The sequence below is a fragment of the Schistocerca nitens genome, chromosome 3 (assembly GCF_023898315.1).
Source record: "Schistocerca nitens isolate TAMUIC-IGC-003100 chromosome 3, iqSchNite1.1, whole genome shotgun sequence".
NCBI classification, from domain to species: domain Eukaryota; kingdom Metazoa; phylum Arthropoda; class Insecta; order Orthoptera; family Acrididae; genus Schistocerca; species Schistocerca nitens.
The window spans coordinates 49,324,867-49,340,839 of record NC_064616.1 but is presented as its reverse complement, the minus strand read 5'-3'; the positions used below and the strand labels follow the sequence as shown (position 1 = coordinate 49,340,839).

Here is a 15,973-nt window from a genome sequence, read left to right as displayed (position 1 = left end):
ACATCCAGATAACTTCAGAGGCAGACTCAGTTTCAGTGTGTGTGTGTGTGTGTGTGTGTGTGTGTGTGTGTGTGTGTGGTTTTTTTTTTTTTTTTTTTTTTTTTTTTGGAGCTTATGGCCACTCAACGGCAAGGTATCAGTGCCCCTACACTCCTTAAAACAAATAAATACGGACAAAATCTCTAAAATTGTTGCACACTTATGCTCTCAAATTGACCACACAGTCACTCTACCTCACGTGTGCTAAAACAATGGAGAAAGAGTAAAAGTAGCTTTACATGAGATTAAAACATTAGTAAAATGACAAAGGAGCTAAAAGGAAGGCACAGGGAAATGTCAGTCGCTGACCACTTACAAAAAACATGGGTTAGCCAATCACCCTGTTAACACTTAAAACCATCTCCCTAAAATCTTGGGAAAAATGTTGGACAACTCATAAAACTTTAAAACTCAAACCAAACTCATTTGTACATTACTTGAAATAGACGGCAGATCCGTCGGCAAATCCACCATGGTCCAAAAAACTGTGGTGCTCACTGATCTGTATGAAGCCATGCGTCATAGGGCTGCGGCCTATGCGAAGATGGGTAAGGAGGACCTTGTCACACTGATGTGGCTGGAAGGAGGTATGCCATGGGCCATGGTAACATTGTGGGTTTTACTAGATGGAGTCTGTCACTTGCTCTGCTCATCCTCCCACCAACAAAAGGCTCTGGATCTCAATGAGGCTACAGCATGCAGGGGGGATAGCACACTGAAATAACTGAGACCACGACAAGCCTCCTTGGCTGCTAGATCTGTCCTGTTCTTCCCCACAATACCAATGTGCCCTGGTACCCAGCAGAAAGACACCTCCTTCCCAAGTCATAGTAGTTGGAGGAAGGCAACCTGGATGACTTTATCTGCTGAGTACAAATAATGTAGAGAGTGTAGGGCACTCATAGAATCAGAACAGACAAGAAATTCAGCGCTGGAAGAACGTCTCACCTGTTCCAGTGCCCACAAGATCACATATAATTCTGTGCCGAAGACAGTTAAGTCTTGAGGCAGTCGGACCTTGAGGACACAATCCAGCAAAACAACAGAGCGACCAACATAGTCCCCCTGTTTAGACCCATCCATAAAGACAGCTACATAGCTGTGGCACTCATATAAAATGTCAGAAAATGTCACACTAAAAAGAGAAGTAGGAGTGCAATCTCTCCTGTACTGCACTAAATCTAAAACAGCTCTGGGCCTCTGCAGCAACCAGGATGGCAGACAGTTAAAACCCTGGATTTTAAGTTGTACTTGCTCCACTTCAAGTGACTCCAGCACATGCTCACATGCTGTCCAGAGGGCGGGGGGGGGGGGGGGGGGGAATGAGGAAGTGCCACTGAATTGTAAGTGGTGGTTCACAATCCTCAGCACAGGGACTAGGTACGGAGCTGGTCGTATGAGCATTCCATCATGGTGGACAGCATGATCCTCAAATAAGAAGGCTTTGGCAATCCATACACTGTGCATCCATAGTCTAGCCATGAATGCATGAAAGTCCTATAAAACTGGGGCAGACACACCTTGTCCACTCCCCAAGACCTGTGGTTAAGGCACTTTATGACGTTCAGTGCCTTCAGGTTTCTGGCTTTCAGGTCTCTCAGGTGTGGCAGCCACAGCAATTTGGAGTCCAAAATGAGACCCAAAAATGTACAGGTTCTAGAATGTAGAACAGTGTCCCTCATACACAAGGCAGGTAAATTAAAAATACAATGAGAATGATGAAAATGAAAAAACAAACACACACACACACGGATAAGGAGCTGCCTGGCAACCAGACCAGACAATGGTTAACCATTCGCTCCAGGGTCTTTCTTACACAGATTGTTAAGGCGATACTCCAATAACTACTGGGATATGTTCGATCCTGTCCTGGTTTGAGGAGAGATATCGAAATCTCTTCTCTCCATGAGTTGGGGAAGTGACCTGACCTCCATATCAAATTAAAACATTCAAGGAGGATTTCCTTTGACACTGCTGGCAAATGTTGAAGCATGCAGTACCGGGTTTGGTAGTGAGCGGGTGCAGTATCATGAGTCTCAGACAGAGTCGATTCCAGCTCCACATGGGGAAACGGTAATAGTAAGACTCAGAATTATTGGATCGGAAGTTCAACTTTCCTGTCTCTACAGTCACACAGTGGTGACTAAATGCCAGATCCTGGCTTGCATTGGCAGTAGTTTTCACAAAAGGCTCTGCCAGCATCTGTGTGATGCCTCCAGGTGGTGTTTGGACACACCCTTGCTTCAGTACTGCTGCCACTGGCAAACGGCTGTGTCTACCAGAAATCCTCCAGAAGGCTTTCCAAACTTTTGCAGAACAAGCGGAATGGTTGCTAGAGTCCAAGAACGCTTGCCACGACCTTTTCTTGCTCTCCTTAATTACACATAAAGCCTTGGCCCTCGTAACTCAAAAGGCTGTTGAGGTTGTCTCCTGTCAGGCAGTATTTAAATTGTCGATGAGTCATATCAGTATGCTGGATTGCTGAATGGCACTCACCTGTCCACCAAGGTGCAGGTTGTCTCCCAAGATGATCTGAGGAGTTTGGGGTAGACAAGTCACTGGCAAAATGGATCACTCATGTGATGTGAGCCACCCGTTCCTGGACGCTATTGTGGGGCTCAAACACAGCCAGCTTAGTGAAAAGTGTCCAGTTAGCCCTGCTGACCATCAATTTTGGTGGCTTCCATTCGAGCAGTCCTCCATCCAGTAAGTGAATGCAGAGTGGGAAGTGGTCAATGGAATGAAGGTCGTCAATGACTTCTCACTGAACAGAGTCTGCGAGGGCTGGAGAGCAGAAAGAGATACCGATGTCAGAGAATGACCCAGTAGCAGCACAGAAATGAGTGGGAGTGCTTGTGTTGAGAATGCACAGCTCACGAGATGTCATGATGCTCTCCAAACCTGACCCCAAGGGCAAGCAGAGATTAAACCCCACAGTATATGATGGGCATTGACATCTCCCAGTAGGAGAAAATGATCAGCGGAGTTGTTCCGTAAGACCAGTTAGAGCCTCAGAGTCAATCACATCATGTGGATGTAAACACAGTGAACAAACTGTGATCCTCTGACAGACATAAACTGCAACTGCAACAGCTTGCAGGTCAGTACCTACGGGGAGAGCAGTGGAGTGGTGCACATTATTGACAAACAAAGTGACCTCTCCGTTGGCCCTTTCCCCGCACAGGTCAACCTCGCAACAGAGTGTATAGCCACTTAGGATGGGAGCATCAGGCACTTTAGGAAGTGTTTTCTGCAAACACAAGCATGGGGGCATTCCTGTGCAAGCAGTTTCAGTTCCTCCACATGGTCCTGAACCCATTAACATTCCACTCACTGTATGATGGGAACCATGTATCACACGCATACTACTTTCATCCTGACTTTCTGCTGCGGAGAGGAGCTCACAATTGGTGGAGGCTCAGACTTGAGGTGAGATGACTGCCCCAGTCCAACATTAAGGCCTATCGCCTCTACAGAAAAATCAAGAGAAACGCCAGAGAGGATGAAGTCGACATCATTGGGCTGTTTTTTTTCCCCAATTTCATCTGTGGTGGATGTTTTGCCTTTGATTTTTTGCCCTAGGTAGGCTTTGGAGCCACAACAGTGCTGTAGTTGTGGCAGCACTAGATGATGTACCGGACTGAACTTTTGGAGGGGCAGGGAGCTCACAATGTTGGTAACCATGACTTTTTCTGAAGTTCTGGGCAGTCGGACAGGCTTCAAAATGACTGCAGCAGCACAAGTTTGTGGACAAACACAGGTACTAGAGCTGAAACTAGCAACCTCCATTTGTGTAGCAGCATCACCTTTCTGCGCTGGCTGTTTAACAACTGAAGCAAAGGAGGTAGCGAATGTTGGTGGCAACATGGCTTTACACATTTTTTTGGCCTCATTATATAGGGGTTCACTTCGTGTGGTCTTAAGCTCTTGTATCTTCCATTAGATTCGCCTAAGCATGAGGCCTTATGTCCCCAACCTAATGTGCTCTTCCCATCCACCCTCTTCATGATATTTTGCTCATCAACTATACCTGTGGGGGCCCAGTCACCTTTCAATTCCTCCTTCCGAATGCCCACTAGGTTCCTGCACATCACAGCAACTTTGCTGTAACTCAACTTGATGTGCAGCTCAGTACTGATGGGATATTCCCCAAGGCATTGCGCTTTGGGTTCAAATGGCTCTGAGCACTATGGGACTTAACTTCTGAGGTCATCAGTCCCCTAGAACTTAGAACTACTTAAACCTAACTAACCTAAGGACATCACACACATCCATGCCCGAGGCAGGATTCAAACCTGTGACCATAGCGGTCGCATGGTTCCAGACTATAGCGGCTAGAACCGCTCGGCCACCCCGGCCGGCCATTGTGCTTTCTGTAGGTTCTTAACTTGTTGAGAACTAGATGTTTCCACCAATAGTATCCCATTACACATTCATTTAATGGATTCTAAACTGCCAGCCATGCCTTTTAACCCTTTTTGAATGTAGAAAGGCAAAACTTTCTCGAAGCTGCCCTCTTTGCTTTTTACAATTAAAAATACATTCTGACTGGCAGCGTGTGTTCTGTTAAAAGACGCAAAAGTTTTAGATTTTACTCCTGGAGGACTGGCTACATGAGCTCTCTTATTTGTTTGGGTATTACTACCTACTAATGGCTGGTTCCATATCAGTCCCATGAGCAGCTAGGGAAATAAGGGACCCTTCAGACAGAGCCCCGAGTGCCTCAGGAAGCCTTACACAACTGAAGTGCAGCAAAGGTTGCCCACTAACAACTGATCCACCTCAGCAGCCATGCATCTCATCAGCTCACAGCTCATGCTGAGATTGAGGTTTTTTTTTTTTTTTTAATAGAGGTTTTTACCATCCTTGTGATCCTGACGGTCAAGCCAAGGTCCCTGCTCCCTCTGATACACAGTGCTTGCTGAAGCATGCCTGGAGCTTACAGTGATAGAGGACTAGTGGCGCTTACCAGTTCCCAGCTCAGGAACCCTGGGATCGATAAGCCTGAACTCAGAAAATGAATGCCGAGTCCCTTAGGGCGATTCAATAAACACAGTATTTTGACTGTAATGAATACAATACGTCAATGATTAGAACCTACAATGTCAGACATCCATGTTATCAGTATCACTGACACTAATCTGCATCTATTGTGACATTCTATGGTAACATCAACACAAATGTGAGAAATGGAAAGATATTTAACAAAGATTTTTGACACTTACGTAAGCGAAGTTCTTACATAATAAATTTCTCCAGTATGTGTTTTAAATAAATGGGTGTTTCGGTGTATCTATGACACCATATTATTACGTTTTCTCAATATATTTCAATTTTTTTTTGTCCATCTAGAGTCTGCATATTTCTATAATTATGATCATTTTTAGGTTCTATGATGTAACATGGAAATTTGTATAGAATTTGATGGGTTACTCTTGTAGCCGACATACTCATAAGGTGGTTTGATGGAACCAAAATCTGTCATAATTATAGAAATATATGCACAGAGTGCAGCAAAATCACTTACACATTTTGATAGATAGCTTCTACAGGTTGAATGGCAATACCAATAAAACGAAACTAGGCACATAATTCTTTTTTAAGAAGAACATAAGGTGCACATTCTCCCCCAAATCTATTTTAAAGGTAACATCATTCATTTTGCATGGATAACTGGTATTCTCTATAAACCTGATCTCTCTGTAGTCAATCATTCTTTTATTCAAAATAAGTTTACTTCTGCCAGTATCTCCCTCCTACCATTTAAACTTCAAAGAAGCTCTCCTGCATACATAGTAGAACTATGGCACTAGGTGGGAATGTGGGTCAGCCAGGTGGCATGCTGAGATAACCCATGCTATTGCGATAAACTCTGTGTCTGTGTCTGGGTGATGCAGAGGTTAATGCAACTGCCTAATAAGCAGGAGACCCCAGATTCGAATCATGGCACACATTTTCACTTGTTGCCACTGATTCTGCATGCAGTTACCATGCAGCTGATGTCAGTAGTTTACTCTCTTTTCTTTCCTTTCTCCCCTTCTGCCTTTAATTTACATAATATGTATCACAGCTGCGGATTGTGCACGGTTTCTGTTCTTTCAGACATGTCCTAAAGAACAGACCTCACACATTCATACAATTGATTCGTTTCAATGGACAATGAATCCACCACCTTCAGTGCAGATGCACAATTACGTTCAACCTCCTGTAGGAATCTAAAATTAGCGAGCATAGAGGACACAGACAGGAATCGCGGGCAGGTGGCGCTATGCGGGAATTTGGGTTGTCTGGGTAGCGTGCCAAGATTATTCTGCATATAGTCCCGATGTAGCTGACACCAGTAGTGCCTTCCCTTTCCTTTCTTTTCTCCCCAACCACCTTCAACTTATACAACACAAGAAAATGCACACAGTTTTAACAACCTACTAACAGAGATGAAGCAGTGGTTCAGTTTGACAATAATGAAGCAAGAAATTAGATCTGGCATTCAAGAAGAGTTTTGAGAAAAGATTTGGGGACACCACAGAAAGACTGAATCAGGATATCCTGATGGATATTTAAATGCCAGTGCTCCTGATAAAAATACAAAATGACAATAACTGTAGTTTTGAGACCTACCACCACTGCTATTCAGATACGTACATTCCACATCTGAACACTAATGACTGTGTAAATGAAACTATCAATGCATAATCAAATTGTCTTTTTGTTACTCTTAATATTGAGGCAATCCACAAGTTTTCTTGAATATGGATATTATTTAATAGTTTTGTGACCAAGTCAATACAAAGACCTACAAACAATTACAAAAGATCAAACTCCAAGAAAGAAAATCATTGCTACACCACTCATTACCATACACTCTCAAAAGGATATGATAAAAAAAATGAAGCTTTAGGAATGTACCTCTCTGCTTGTGTTACTATAAACATACACAAGATTCACTTATATGTAATAATTTTTGGAAATTCAACCATTACACAGAATACAGAACAAGACAATCAACACACGTGCTGATATATAGTTAGGGTCAAGAGGTATATTTGATACGAGTCATTGGCTTTGATAAGAGATGTAATGTTAATGGCTGCTGTCACATCACATTTTGGTGTGCATGTTTACATTTTCATTCTTACTTGGTGAAGCCAATGAATGTGAAAGTAAAATAAAAAAAAAATAAAAATCTGGTTGTGGTGACAGAGTGGCGTGCAGCTTTGTCTGAGTCCTAGTTAGACTGAAAGGTGACTGTCTGATCTGCAGTTTAGCCAAAAAACACACTACTGATGTCGCATTATAGTTACCATATTGTTTATACTGTTTGTTGCCTGTTTTCTAGGACACTGGTCAAAGCCAATCTAATATTCATCTTTATCTCATAGTTATTAAACAGATAAAATGACCTCTTATCAGTTACATCGTGGAAAATAAACTGTAAAAGCTGAGTGTCTGGGTCAGACTCACTAATGACCAGTAGGAATTAGTTTAGCAATCTTCAAACCATCCTGAAAAACCTAATAAGTTTTGCATCCTGTGGAGAGAAAAAAATAATAAAAAATAGCACAATAGTCCTGAAAGAACAACATGTAACAGATACTGAGAACTAAATTCCTTGGGCACAATTATGACCAGTACTATGATTCCTTACATCAACACTAGACAAAACTTTAGAATTTTCCCTCTGCAGTGGAGTGGCATGAAACTTCCTGCCACATTAAAACTGGAACCCTTGCCTCTTGCAACCAATTGCCTGCAATCGGCAAAGGTTCTGTGTTAGCGTCCCAGTCCAGCACAGTTTTAATTTTCCACGGAGTCTCACAAGACAACATTAATGAGAACAACTGCCCTAACTTGATGGATATTCTTGCAGACAATTTTCAACAGTGCGCATGTGCTCATCTTCCTCACTAACCTTTTCTTCATTTGCAAATGATACTATCTAGCTGGGAGGATAACACTCACATGTGCCTGTAATCTTTTGTGAACTTCTTCCAGGCCTTCCTCTATGCTGTGAATGGAGTTTCATCCAAAATGAAATAGACTGACTTATTCCTTAGTGTTGGTTTTGGTTATAGCATCCTCATTTCCTGACTGATTGGCTGCATCTTCATATGAGAGCGAAGTGGGTATGCTGCCAAAATTGTAAGCATTGTTTGGCTGTCTTTTGAATTTATATGTTTGTTCCATACAGAATGTGGCCACCCAAGCAGTGGATTGCACCATATGAGGGTTACAGGATCTCTGGTTTTAACTGTCCCTTGTGTTAGAGAAAAAATGTATGTTTTCCCATATGTGCTTGACAGATCCCATTAATTTTGACCCTGTAATAGGATGTATTTTTTTCATAGTAGCCTCATTTCTAAATATCATAATCAATTATGTAATACTGCTTTCCTTAAGGCAATGCAGAAAACAGCCAAAACCGCATTTTATACTGAAACTTCCTGGCAGATTAAAACTGTGTGCCGGACCGAGACTCGAACTCGGGACCTTTGCCTTTCGCGGGCAAGTGCTCTACCAACTGAGCTACCCAAGCACGACTCACAACCCGTCCTCACAGCTTTACTTCTGCCAGTACCTTCCAAACTTTACAGAAGCTCTATTTTACAGTAACAACTTGTGAAAGAATAAAAAATGAAAATCAGTCCAGCTAACAGAGAGAACAACATGTACCTCAGAATGAAAGATTTGGAATCACACTGAATTCGAAGTTCTTTCTATAGCCTCTGAAAGGACGAAAAAACACTACTTATCAGCAGGCTAAAAAACGTTAGCTATTTTAATACAGTCCAAAATGTTACCAACTTGTATCCTTTACAATAAGGAGTTATTTTTATAAATAAATCAGGGGTATGCAGGATGTTCTACAATGAAGCTGTTCATCCTGTCAATAGCAGTATGTCAGTGTTTACAATTATCCTGCATGAAACAACTGCACTAAATGTGTAACTAATTCAGAACATATAAATTCAGTGCTCGAGACTATCCCAGCTTATTTCATACGCTACTGCCACTCAAATATCAACATGAAATAAATGTCAACTAATGCAAATTTATGTAGGCTAATAATGAAATGATAAATGTACAGGTTCAACTTTTATGGAGAGACAGGTTGGTGTGGTACGCCATGGAAATATTAATTTAATTTTGCTACGAAACAGACACTTCTGGTTCCAGGATGTACTAACTACTATTTAATGTTCATTATTCTTACTACAAAATCTTACTGAAAAAGGGATTTGAAGCTATCCAAATTTCTGAAGCATTTTCACTGAAGTGTGAAGACTAAATCAATAATCTGCATTCGAAAATACGGCGAATAGTTTCACTTATCATTTTGTGCAATCTAATACTGTAATTCTGTGGAAGGCGTCACTATTAATACTAATATTTACAGCACACCATCCCAATTTGTTTTTCGTACAGCCTGAAATAAACTTTTTGTAAATGAACGCTGCTCCAAATTACTACGAGTTACTTATAGTTATATAAACAATCTGAAATCTACAAATTTTTAAAGCACTAATATTATTTACTAAAGCACTGCATACATATGCAAACTGGGCTGTGGAAATGAGTGTACAACTCGGTGAAATATACCTCGAACTAGATACTTGATATTATATTATAGTATATTATATTCTTCCACCTATATTTTCAATAATATTTTGTGTTTTGGAGTTTATTGCGACTTCGCACTGAATGTCTGATACCGGCAGTTAAAAAAGCTACTTATGATGCATGCTGCGACTGTTACTGTTCCTGTACATTTGCAAGTACGTGCAACTAATACTTCTATGGCATACATGCAGCCAAATGTGAGGCACGTACGTATATTTATTTCGATTTTAAGGAACTGTTGAAACAGTAAGTCACTCGAGGCGATAGCGCTTGTCTGGTTAATACCACCCGAGAATGGAAAGGTTCTTTCTGCGACTACCTTTTTTTATAACTGAACTCTGTACTGCTATTTTATACTCGCACAGAACAGTCAATGGACTGTATCTGGCTCGATCGTTTCATGCACATTTCTCATTATTATATATACACAAAATTACAAGCGTTATGTACCAGATTCACCCTGGCATCCATGTGTTAAAATTAGCCCGACGAAGCTGTCGTGTCGGAGCATCGATTCTTCATAAATTAAATTTCAAGGATTCAAGCACAGACGCTTCGTAAACACAACGCAAGAATACGGGCTTACTTCTCATTCTGCAGACAACACACTTGTACAAGTCGGCCCACAATGAAAACCTTAGTGACTCCGTAAAATATTAAGCAATCTTTAAAATATGTTTCTTCTCTCCGCGTTTAAAACAATGAAATGTCTAACAATAATTCATCTTTCAAAGTTTTACAGGAAGTATTCTATCTCAGTTTTCGTAAATAATTGTAGTGTATTTAGTCCACTCACTGCACTACGTCAAAGTTGTCGACCCTGCCGATCAGCTGTCCGAAAATCTTCGGGATCAAACGCGGCGCCAACGGCGAACGAATGACTGAACACATTGCCATCCTGTAGTTTAAATATTAACTGCTGACGTCGACCTTCCTTCCAGCTACTTGAAACCAAGAAACAAGGATATCTCGTGTAGTGGGAGAAATCCAAGCAGCCCACTGTTATTTCAAACAGTACCTGCTTAATAGCACTTCATTCTCATCTAACATCGGCAAAACACTTCAGTTGTTGATAAGGTCTCGCAAATATCTCTCGGCGTTAAGTACATATCTTCAGTTTTTATTGCCGTTTATGAAGAAACCCCGTGAAAGAAATAACTGACCGAACGTACAGAGGTGTGATTTACAAATTCAGTAAAACGTCCCAATTACGGGTGCCTCAAAGACAAAAATTAATCTCCATTATAAGAAGTGTCCTTTAACCAGAAAAAAATCTGTTGGATGTTACACAACAGGATCGACATGCTGCAGTACCTTCGGAACATAATTTTATTTTATTTTAATGCAGCGTATTTTTTCAACATTCAGGGAACCAAACACATTTGGTGAATGCTTTCGAATATCCGAAAGTATCCTTAAACACATAGTTCAAAAAAAGAATGTTCATTGCATGTAGCAAGGTATTTTTTTTATTAAATTGCTAGATTAAAAATGCAGTATCAATTTCAGAAGGTGACCAGACCCCGACTGTTCAAAGTAATCACCTATCTTTTTTCTGAATCTTGAAGTTTTTTATAATTGTCTTTTCAATGTGTGTTTCAAGTTCAGACGCTAAACTGATCGATTTTCATCTGTCTTTCTTAAAAAGCAATGCTATAGCTTCCTCGCCTCTTCAGTAGCTATTTTACTTTTAAGCGAAGGTACTGCTATTTAGCGCTTTTGTCATTACCATGATCATTTTGTCCGAAGATGATCGAATTCACTCATATGTGTTGACACATCATCTCTGTACAGTGAACAGTCCGTCGACGATTGTGACACGGGACCGTCTTCAACCTATTGGAGGCCTTGGACATATTACTAGAATGGGGCACCTATGACCTTGACAGAGCACTATTTTGTTAGAATAGACAAAAAAAAGTACATAAGCGAGGTTCTAGATATTTTCATTTCTTTAAAGTCATATTAAATGAATAGATAATATAATCGACAAAAGTAAATCTTTTAGCATTCACAGGTTAGTGCTTAAAAACCTATGTTGATTGAAGAGGTAGCCTACCTTTCTAGATTTGAGATGGACACAATCGTTAATCACTTCTTCAAAATCTATAGTTTTGAGCAGATCACATTCTATGGACATCTGCGATAAACTGGTTAATCTCTCTTCAAGCATTGTACTTCTTAATCCATTTTTTATTCTTTTCAATTTGGAGAACGAGCGTTCCGTTCTGCAGTTGGTTACCATCATCTTTCAAAAGATTCTCAATGCGATTTCTACATTCGGAAATGTGTCTTCAACTTTGTTTTCTTTCAAAAGGTGATATATTTCCAATACACTATTAGTTCCCCCATTTTTACTGTAAACAGTTTTCAAGTATTCTGTTAAATGCAGACATTCCATTTTCAGCTCTTGCTTGTTAACGTCTTAAAAATGAATTTCAGCAAATTCTTTATAACTTTGTCTCAGCTCTTCGGAATTCAGAGTTTTCAGGCGAAAAAATAAACCAAAACGTTAAGTAATGTTCTCATACGAACTTAACCTCTGTTATAGACGAACGCTCAGGGTATCAATATGGAAAGAAAGATTTCTACTTTTAATTTCTCTTTTCCATTCAGTTGGACTGACGGTGCAGGGCCATAAAAAAAAAAATGGCGTGATCTTCTACGTTTTGTTCTTTGAGGCAGGGCCTTGTTATCAGATTCCCGGTTTCTTTCTTTGGAGGGAAATTCGAATTCATCAGATTTATTCCTGAGGTTCATGATAAAATCATAAAGTGAGGAGAACAAATTACTTCCAACATGAAGTTCTAAATTTCCGTTAGTATAATAAATTCTAGCTTTCCCATTTTTCTGGACAGACTAAAGGCTTCATCTCTAGTTTCTCTTGCCTGTTCTTTATCTTCTGCGATGGACATCAAATTTTATATAATTTGTTTAGGACCTTCACGCAAGGCGCTTACTGCACCAGCTTGGGCTGCCCATCTGGTTTGTGAAAGAGTCTTAACAACTTTTTTTTTAACCTAAATTTTCTGTCAATATATTCCATCGGTGGGTAGAGCTAGACAAAAAGTTGTACGCTTTCTGAACCATTTTAAAAAACTTTGTTGCCTCTGATACACACCCAGCAGTTTGGACACATACCAAGTTTAGTGAATGTCCCGCACATGCTACAAATTCGGCAAATTCACATTTCTCCTTGATTCTTGCTTGTAGACCAGTATACTTCCCCGAGATATTTGAATCGTTGTCGTAACTTTGTTCTCTGCAATCTTTTATGGGAATATCATGATTCTCTAAAAAATTCAAGATGGTCTCCACTAAATACTTAAATTTATGGTATTTAATAGGTACAAATCTCAGGTACCTTTCAACAGGAACATGGTCTATCACGTATCGAATTAGAAATGTTAGCTGGTCAACATGAGACAGATCGGGTGTACTGTCAACGCTAACGGAAAAATAGTTTGCTAATTTAACTTCATTTATAATTTTTTTAGGACCTGTTTTTCCATTACGTAAATAAACTCATTACAGATATTTGCTGATTAATAAGAAGTGTTACCTTTTCCAGGATTCTCAAATTTTTGTGAGTGACATGCAAGAAACGGATCGAGTTCACTCAATAATTCCATACATCACAAACAATTTCCATTGTTGGGAGATCCTAGGATTTCATTGTCACAGCGAAATGGGAGCCCTATTGATGCCAAAAATTTTACAACAGCTACAATCTGTTGAAGTACATTTCTCCAGTAATCAACTTCTTCTTGATGTTGAGATAGTCTTCACCTATTCTACCATTTGCTGTACTTTGTGCCAGATAAATCATCATGGACTGCCTATGTGGTGGGCTATTTTCATGTGTTAACATTATGTGATTAATGTGCTTCCAATCATTACATCCACTCGGAGAGCATAGATTTACATCACAAGGGTTAAATAAGCAGCATGAAACACCAAATACAGAGTTTTTGGAAGGCGAGTACAGCAACCATTTTCTCTCGACGCTTTAATTATTCTTTAATTTGCGAATAAATAATGCTTTGTTGAAATACCTAGTTACTGATTTATTACCATCTTTGTAGGTTCTGGATGCCTTGGAAAAGTCAGTATTTTAATTTGAATATGTGCAGCTCCCTTACGAATCAAAATTTCACGATCTCTTTCTACAAAATTTTCATGAAAATAATCAACGGGATCGTGTGATATTTCTTCTGGGTCCAATTGACACAGTTGTTGGTGTCGGTGTAGCCACCGAAGCTTTTGCATTTTTGTCACAGGAACGGCCGCTTTTTGATTCAATCTCTTTCCTTAAATTGGTAGAAATCTGAAACTGGTATAGAACATGAAAATTCGAAAATTCAGAAATTCCCGGAATTTGTGATCGACACGACTCATAATGGGAAAGATTTATTATTTGATTGCTACTTGCAGAAGTTGCTCCGGTAGTAGTAATAAAATATGCTGCAAATTTTGGTAACTTTTCAATTACTTCCCTCTGTTGTGCTGCTTTTTTGCAGTTCCGCTAGGATATGACCGTTTCGATATTTTATATTATAATTCAGTATTTATTTTTACACCGAATACAGTCGCTAACAAAAAAACTAAACAGGCAAAGGGCGATTTAATCAAAGAATACCTCAGATAACGGTGAGTAACAACTGAAAACAAAACAAACGTCACAGCACCGCAGACAACTACAGGGGAATTCCCGATCGTCGAGTCGGTTAATTTTAGTCGGTCGGTCACGTTTAATTTTACGTCGCTATTCGTTCCGTGCAGAACTGTGTACTTCGCAAAGCTACACTACTGGCCATTAAAATTGCTACACCACGAAGATGACGTGCTACAGACGCGAAATTTAACCGACAGGAAGAAGATGCTGTGGTAAGCAAATGATTAGCTTTACAGAGCATTCACACAAGGTTGGCGCTGGTGGCGACACCTATAACGTGTTGACATGAGGAAAGTTTCCAACCGATTTCTCATACACAAACAGCAGTTGACCGGCGTTGCCTGGTGAAACGTTGTTGTGATGCCTCGTGTAAGGAGGAGAAATGCGTACCATCACGTTTCCGACTTTGATAAAGGTCGGATTGTAGCCTATCGCGATTGCGGTTTATCGTATCACGACATTGCTGTTCGCGTTGGTCGAGATCCAATGACTGTTAGCAGAATATGGAATCGGTGGGTTCAGGAGGGTAATCCGGAACGCCGTGCTGGATCCCAACGGCCTCGTATCACTAGCAGTCGAGATGACAGGCATCTTATCCGCATGGCTGTAACGGATCGTGCTGCCACGTCTCGATCCATGAGTCAACAGATGGGGACGTTTGCAAGACAACAACCATCTGCACGAACAGTTCGACGACGTTTGCAGCAGCATGGAATATCAGCTCGGAGACCATGGCTGCGGTTACCCTTGACGCTGCATCACAGACAGGGCACCTGCGATGCTGTACTCAACGACGAACCTGTGTGCACAACTGGCAAAACGTCATTTTTACGGATGAATCCAGGTTCTGTTTACAGCATCATGATGGTCGCATCCGTGTTTGGCGAAATCGCGGTGACCGCACATTGGAAGCGTGTATTCGTAATCGCCATACTGGCGTATCACCCGGCGTCATGGTATGGGGTGCCATTGGTTACACGTCTCGGTCACCTCCTGTTCGCATTGACAGCACTTTGAACAGTGGACGTTATATTCAGTCGTATTAAGACCCGTGGCTCTACCCTTCATTCGATCCCTGCGAAACCCTACATTTCAGCAGGATAATTTACGACCGCATGTTGCAGGTCCTGTACGGGCCTTTCTGGATACAGAAAATGTTCGACTGCTGCCCTGTCCAGCACATTCTCCAGATCTCTCACCAACTGAAAACTTCTGGTCAATCGTGGCCGTGCAACTGGCTCGTCTCAATACGCCATTAACTACTGTTGATGAACTGTGGTATCGTGTTGAAGCCGCATGGGCAGCTGTACCCGTACACACCATCCACACTCTGTTTGACTCAATGCCCAGGCGTATGAAGGCCGTTATTGCGGCCATAGGTGGTTGTTCTGTGTACTGATTTATCAGGATCTATACACCCAAATTGCGTGAAAATGTAATCACATGTCAGTTCTAGAATAATATATTTGTCCAATGAATACCCGTTTATCATCTGTATTTCTTCTTGGTGTAGCAAATTTAAATGGCCAGTAGTGTAATAATCAAGTAGGTATTGCACTCAGTCACTATCATTCGATTTTTCGAAAGAAATTTGTTTTTTTGATAATAAATATCGGCTATAATTTGGCGATCTGGCAGCAA

The 15,973-nt window shown here is 40.8% G+C and overlaps 1 protein-coding gene across 1 annotated transcript in view; it reads right to left on the bottom strand.

Moving 5' to 3' along the window:
• LOC126247997 (protein Malvolio) overlaps window positions 1-10,245 on the bottom strand; it is a 113,779-nt gene extending 103,534 nt beyond the window's left edge. The window contains exon 1 of the mRNA XM_049948579.1: window positions 10,108-10,245. Within this exon, the coding sequence (XP_049804536.1) occupies window positions 10,108-10,128 (21 nt within the window). The 5' untranslated portion in view covers window positions 10,129-10,245. The remainder of the gene's footprint in view (window positions 1-10,107) is intronic.
• Window positions 10,246-15,973: the final 5,728 nt, after the last annotated feature.